We start from the raw sequence: 7,409 nt of genomic DNA, 5'->3' as shown, positions 1-7,409 counted from the left end.
GTTTTGGCCAACGTTTTCTTTTTGTCATCGATTTATCCCTCTTCACAACTACACAGGAGGTAGCAGAGAGTGATATTGTTTTTCTCCCTAAAGTTACGATTCTGTGAAGTTTAGTGATCAGTATGCTTATTTCCATAGTTAATCACTGAAACAATAAATGATTTTTGGCTTTGCAGCAGGAAGGAACATGTTTTGTAGCCCTGATTACAACCCACTCTGCTCTGACACTATCATGAATAATACTTCTTTGGAGGCTCAGGAATACTCAATTGGAAGAATTTATTTACAATACATCTTTGCTCCAGATTTGTTCTCTTGATGATGAATGTTTCCAAGTATATGGCAAACCTAATGAAGTGTGAGCTTAAGGCTGCTTTTGCTTTAAACTTGAGTGAGATGCTCAGGCAGGAGAAGCTGTGACTTGGCTGTGCCCTGTATGCCCGGGGGACCAAATACTGTTCAACCTCTTTGAGGGAAAAGTTTTATCAACATAAACTGGTATTAACACTTGAAAAAGCCCCCTGTGACTGGGGAGCTAAGTACCAGAAGTGATTCTTCCTCTCTTAATTTTAATTTTTTTCTCCCTCTCATTTTAAGCACTATATTTTAGAAGTGTTGAGGGAAAACCGCTGCAGCAGCAGCAATGATCCTGTTAGCAAGAAAAAGAAATTGGAAAGACGCAAAGATGATTTCTGTGCAAATGTCCCTTGCATTCTGTTACGACCACTTATTTGTTTATATAGAGGCTCACTGAATCAAAGATTCATGAAGGCCTAGCATCTGAGTGTTTTATCCCCAGTGACTAAGGTCCATGTGCAGACTTACTGAGGCATAGCACTGATTGAGAATTTAAATGTTTATTTAAAACAGAAATGCCAAACCACTCCACCCTCAACCTTTCAAACATCTGACTAACAATAAGCTAGTTCTTCAGCAACAGTGTCAGAGCAGAGGAGTAACTCAGGTTATACTATAACTCAAAAGCAATACTACTGGAAATATACCTAGCACTGCATAGAAAAAAAAAAAAAGACAAAACTTAAGAGAATTAGCTACAGAAAATCATTCAAAGGCATTTCTGCTGCCTCACCTTTCACTTTTTTATCTAATGCACGGCTGCCATGTTTGAACTGGTTTCTGTTTGCATAGCTGTTTGGTAGGGAAAAACGCATACGGCTGTCCCAGGCACAATTTAGGAAAGTGCAAATTATCTCTAAGGCACAGAACTTAGAATCTTAGCTAGATTAATAGCAAAACTACGCTTCCCGAGGGAACACGCTAGAGAAAACCATAGCAAGCCTCTGCTAGAGGACAACTCCCCTCCGACTAGAGCAGGGCTCTCACCCTCCCTTCAATGCTTACTTCCATCCCACAGTCTCCCTAACGTCCCATGTTCCTCAGTCCACGGCAGAAGCCACACTCATGAGTAACACCCACACTGACCCTGCCTCTCAGGCCTGCTGAGATGGTGAGCGTGAGGACACAGGAGCATGAAAGGCCAGTCAGTCCTTAAAAAAAAAAAAAAAAAAGCAAAGTTGCATTTACATGATCAACCAAAACCCATTGTTGGGGTTTATAGCAAACTCCCAAGTCCCTAGAACTTGGAGCTTAGTCCAGGGTTGGCCCCTTCCCGTATTTTAAGAAAAAGGCTTCAGTGATGACATTAGCACTACTGTCCTTCCCAGAACTGAGAAAACAATGGGAACATCAAACCAAAGAAGATCCCATAGAACAGAGTTGCCCGTCCCAGACATGGGGTTTTCCCAGAGCATCAGCCTTTACATCACCAGTTTCAGGGAAACAGCAAAATTTCCATTGCACAGGTCCTTCCAGAATATTAAACAGACATCATTCTTTTTTTTTTTTTTTTTCTTGCTTTAGGGAAAACCAAAAATTAATGTAGCTGTTTCTAGGGAGGTAGGATGTGAGGCTCATCAAGGCAGCTCCTGTGACCCAAAATACTACAGGACCTTGTCATGAATCTAGGTGGAAACACAAAGCCTCATCCTTCAGTAAAATCATCAGACGCTTCTCGGCCACTTTCTTTGGGAAAGTGAGCTCGCTCCTGTCTACAAGGACACGATGACTACAGGATCAGAAGGAGCTCTCGGCCAAATTCTTCTCACTTGGCAGGTTCTACCTGTTCTGTTAGGCTTTGGGGACTCCCAGGTTTTGGCGCTGGCTTTGGGCCACTCAAGTAGGAAAGATGGTCCAGATTCACTGATACGGCTCCATAAAACACCAAAAAGGGAAAAAACACTGCCTAGACATACAAAAAGGGAGTGGTGGGGCTGCTGATGCCAGGATTAGAACCCTAAGCGCCATGACGGCAGAGGCACAAGAAGCCTTCTCACAGGCAGAAGACTCGGTCACTCTAGGCCCCTCTCCGACACCACGGAGAGGCAGCTATAGGACTTCTTCTCCCTTGTGGTTTTCTCTTAAGGCCATTCCCACCGCCCCACTGACTCGAACCTCTCTGAGACACCTCATCTCTTGGCAGTCGGGATCTTCCAAAGCTAGGAGAGCCCACCCTGCCTCGCCACATCCTGAAACTCCAGCTGTGTGATGAGGAGGGACCTGCCCTTCCTTCTCTACTCCTCACTGAACAAATTAATCCTCAGAGGAAAAGCAATCTAAGCCCACTTTTCCTCCTAATGCATTTAGCTGCACGAAGTAACTGAACTTTCTGAAAATAAGCCCTCGACTGACTCCACCAGATGTATTTTCCTGGACTCAGGGCTCCGGAGAGGGCTCAGCACACTTCACCACTCTCTAGGTGACCCTGGACGGGCCACACCTGGGTGCAGCCCACTCCAGCTTTACACTTTTCCCTCCTCCACCCAGAGGTGCAATGCCTGGTTTTGAACTCCCAAGGCAGCTTCCAATTAATGGTGAAATGATAAATGGGATATAAGCTGCTACCAGCAAAATTAAGGTGAGCATTGTGTCTCCTCTTCAAAGGTGGGGCCACCCGCTGAGGTACAGAGCTGCTGCTGCTGCTATGGCAGTCACTGAGGACAAAGCCAGGGCCGTGGGGCCCTTCCATTCTCCAAAACAAAACCACTCCTAGATCCTAACAGGCAGTGCCACTCTCCAAGTGTACAGGGAAAGTGCTTCAGAGCCTCCGCCTCGCGCTCCTTGTCTGCAAGTGAACAAAGCCAGGAAAGCGCTCTCTGCATTCAGTAAGTGTGCTGTGAAGTTCTTTGGATCCCAGTTTCCTGGGGGCTATACAGGCTCAGGAGACTAGAGGCCGGGTCGACAGGAATCTGTTCCCAGGAGGCACCAGGACTCTGAATCTAAGTCAGGCTTTGGATCCATTTCCATCTCTTCCTTTGCTGTTTGAGTTCCTCTGGAATGCATCCCCACCTGTCCAGATAAAACACAGTTCCACATTAACAATGCTGCTGCCTACTCACTGCAGCTCAGGACTAGATTTTCAATGTCAGCCTCTAAGGATTTGTGGCCACATGTTTGTGAGAAGCTCATAATACTACCTGAGGTGAAGTCTACACCTTTACATTTCCTGCAGTAGGATGACAAACTCCTGATTTGCCCAGGACTGCAGGATTTTCTGGGATTCAGAACTCTCTATTTTAAAATTGAGACAAACAATCTGGGCAAATCAATCCTTCTGCTGGCTACAGCTGCCAATTCCCCATGTTTACGTCAAGTGTGTAGACTATTTTCCAAAGTATTTTCATAGACATTATTTCATTTAATCCTCAAAACAACCATACAAAGTGGTAGTAGTATTTTCTTCTTTTAGGTGAGAAACCAGGGCTCATAGAAACACAGTAATTTGTCTAAACACATAAAACTGGTATATGGGAAAGCCAAGGGTTGAACCGTATTTCCCTATCCTAATTCATGCTGTATAGAGCAATTCTATGGCTCTTTAAAAACAATGCATGCAGCATCACCTGTGAAGTGTTTGTACCAAAAATGTTTAACTTCAATCTAATAGAGCTGTAAGTTTATAAACTTCCAATTTATAGAAATGACAGGGTGACAAAAGAACAAGTTAAGCAATGTCCCAAGAAAACAGGACAAATCCAGAATGTGGGACAGTCTGTTAAACAACTGACCCCATTTCTTCAAGTCAATACCATGAAAATTTTTAAAAAAGGAAAGGAAAAAAAAAAAGAAAGGTGATGGTAGTAGAGGGAATTGTTCTCGATTAAGAGAAGTAAGAGCCATAACAATGTAATGTGGGGTTCTTGACTGGATTCTGATATGATAAAAACAGTTACAAAGGACATTTTGGTGGGAAAACTGGGAAAATTTGAGTATCAACTGGGTACTGGATGAGACTAGAGATTAGTGTTAATTTTGTTAAGTGTGATAATAGTATTGTGGTTATCCAGGAGAATGAATGTCTTCATTTTTGTGTATGTGTAATAAAGTATTTAGGAGGGGGCTATATCATGACTTTCATAATTTACTTGAAAATGATTTGGCAAAATAAACACACACATTTTAAATACACACAAGTATTCTAAACACACACACACACTTGAAACAAATACGGCAACATGTTAACAATTGTTGAATCTAGATGGTGGATATACGGGTGAACTGTAATGTTTAAAGTTTTTCATAATAAGAAGGAAAGAAAAAACAAAGAATAACAAAAATAATGGAAGTTAGGTGATAAAAATAATTCAATCCAGGTGCCTAAACAAGGCCCAGGGCTTCTGGGATTAATTACAAAAGTTACAACATTAAAAGGTAAGTACTTGAAAAGGAGCAAGTCTATTTCAGTCCTTGGTATTTTGTTTCTGTGATTCTTCAAAACAGAATTAGAAATTGAATTATTCTTTTAATGCTCTCACCTGCTGCTCTCCTAATTTCTTGTTCAGCTTCTGTAGTTGGGTAAAAATCTGGAGGTTTTCTTGCTGTAGCTTCTGTTGTTCAGCCAGACACTTTAACACCAGACCCTGCAATCTCTCAACCTCCACCTGCAGAGTGCTGCACGCACAGGTAGGAGTCAGTGGGGTTCCCTTCCCAGCACATGTTCCTGCAGGATTCAGCCGAGGTGGCTAAAGAGTGAAGAGAGAGGTCACAGGAGGTTCTCCCCCGATGCCAGAATAAGATAAAACATAGATACACCTGAAGTAAACGCAAGAGAAACAGGAAACTACCAGGATTACAAGGGCAGCTGGCTCTAAGAAAACAGGACAAGAAAAATCTCAGTGCCTCAGTCTGTGATCTAAGGTAAAAGATCATCTATTTTGGAAGACTTTGTGAAAAAGCTTAAAGTATACTGATATCTTCCCATTTAAAATGCTGAAGTGGGGGAAAGCATGATTTAGTTTGGAACATGTCTTTCTGATCACAGTGAGGACACGGACCCAAAGGGTCAATATTCATGAAATGTGGTGGATCACACTTTGGAAGAGATTTGAGAAGTGTTCAGTAAACAGGATCGCCAAAACAATTCAAGAAGGCTAACTGACAGAGGAATTAAAAGGTCCACCTTGAAGTTTCAAAGGTTTTATTACCTCGTCTGGGAAGCTTTTCAATTTTCCTAGTCTGAATTTTTCTTTTTCTATTATACTTTGTTTATAGCAAGGGTCAGCATAAGACAGTCTATAGGTCAAATCAGGCCTACTACTTGTTTTTGTAAATAAAGTTTTATTGGAACACAAGCATGCTCATTCATTATGTATTATCTATGGCTTCTTTTGTGGTACAATGTCAAAGTGTGTAGCTGCAAAAGAGACTGTATGGTCCACAAAGGCTGAAATAATTACCAAGTGGCCCTTTATAGAACAAAGTTTGATGACCCCTGGTTTAGTTTTATTGAGGTATTTACGTTTGATTTCTATCAAGGTTAGGTATACACTGTTGCTCCCTTACTAGACAGACTACAAGCATTATTTCTTATATTTAGAGCCCCCAACCCACCCTAGCAGTGTCATGAAAAGCTGGATTTGAATTTTGGAATTTCTGAGGCAGATATAAAAGAAAGACAGCCCTCTGGGGTAGAAAGGTGCCAGCCTGTCAGAAATGTGAAAGGGTAAACACTTTTCCAGGACAAGTCAGTTGATCCCCTAGTAGAAGCGTTAAGCACTACTGAATAGACAGTATAATGAACTGATACAGGGCAGCTAGGAGACCAGTGAAGCTAGAGGAGACAGTGAGGCCAAGAGAACTGGGCAGTTTGTAGCCACTGTTTACCTAGTTGTGATTCAAAGGCAAAAAGCTCAGTTACCCAGGCTCTTACTGGGGGCTTGTGTTCCGAAGGCGCTTCGGAGGCCACTTTGAGTCCTTGTAGCTCTTCATAGGGCAGGGTATCTTTCTCAGATTCTGAAAAAACTGCACTTAGGGGAGATGGGCTATCAGGCATGGGGATGAATTCTGCATTTTCCAGCTCCTGTGTTCAAGAGAAAGAATCTCATCAGTTCTGTTTGAGCCATTTAATTTCTCCCAAATCCCGTTCTTCCTACAGCTTTCACTCTGTCGTGACATCAGCACCCTCTAGTGGAGCAGGACAGTTGTGTTTACAACATAACTCACCCTACCTGTCCACAGCCTGCCATCCCTCTTTCGGAAGAGTTACAGTGATATGAATTCAAATTCAAGAACAGAGTTTGGAGTGTCTGGCATGTTTCCCCAACACACTTATTATTATAGGCTATTCCACGAGTTGGGGCGCTTTACGTTGATGTTAGCAAGGCCAGCTGCCAGGCTTCTGAAGGCTGAGGCTGACGTTTTAGACAGCTGGCCTTGCTGCTTCCTCCATTCATACTCCTAGATAGCTATCAAGTTTAGTTATCAAGTTGTTACATAGGGAGCTATAAATCTATATTCTTTTTTTGACAATAAAATTTAAAATTTCACAAACTATAAATGTGCACTATAGAAAATGAGAAAACACAGATGGGCAAAGGTGGATAAAAATCACTATCGATTCCATCACTCATAGATAACCAGATACAATGATCAATAGTCTCCACAGTTAGTCTTCTATGCATTCCGTGTTTTCTAGAAGAATGGGACCGTACTGCACAGATAGTCCATCCTTTTCTGCATAACCATATGCTATAACCAACTTTCTATGTAACTCAATATACTCCAGCCTTTTTAACTCTCTGCATTTCAACTCTCATAATCCATTTCTCTATTGTAAGACATTCCAATTGCCCCAACATGCCACTTCTACAAAACACTGCAAAAATCTGTAAGCTTAATCTTTGCACACATGCTTTACAAAAACTGTCAAGGAAGGCTGTATTAATTTACATTCATTTAAGTAATACAGGTATGAGAACATTCTGTATCTCTTCTTGTCAGGAAGAAAAAAGAGTTAGATTTGGTGATTCTGTTCCAGGTAGACATCAGAAGTTAGATGCCTGTTGCCAAACTTGGGACTAGGACATAGGACACTACGGTTCTGACAACTGCTT

General features: G+C 42.0%; 1 protein-coding gene across 2 annotated transcripts in view; it reads right to left on the bottom strand.

Annotated features, from left to right (window-relative positions):
* Positions 1-841: 841 nt before the first annotated feature.
* The window catches only part of NEK9 (NIMA related kinase 9), a 32,967-nt gene continuing 26,399 nt past the window's right edge, over positions 842-7,409 (bottom strand). The window contains exons 20-22 of one of the 2 annotated variants that reach the window (XM_019733564.2): positions 6,215-6,376; positions 4,833-5,039; positions 842-3,366 (exon numbers count right to left, since the gene is read on the bottom strand). In XM_019733564.2, coding sequence (XP_019589123.2) covers positions 3,244-3,366; positions 4,833-5,039; positions 6,215-6,376 — 492 coding nt within the window. In that variant the 3' untranslated portion in view covers positions 842-3,243. The remainder of the gene's footprint in view (positions 3,367-4,832; positions 5,040-6,214; positions 6,377-7,409) is intronic. The other variant, XM_019733565.2, reaches the window with a different exon arrangement.

The sequence above is a fragment of the Rhinolophus sinicus genome, linkage group LG03 (assembly GCF_036562045.2).
Source record: "Rhinolophus sinicus isolate RSC01 linkage group LG03, ASM3656204v1, whole genome shotgun sequence".
Classification (NCBI taxonomy): domain Eukaryota; kingdom Metazoa; phylum Chordata; class Mammalia; order Chiroptera; family Rhinolophidae; genus Rhinolophus; species Rhinolophus sinicus.
Note: the sequence above shows the minus strand (reverse complement) of the source record. Positions and strands in the feature narration are given on the sequence as shown.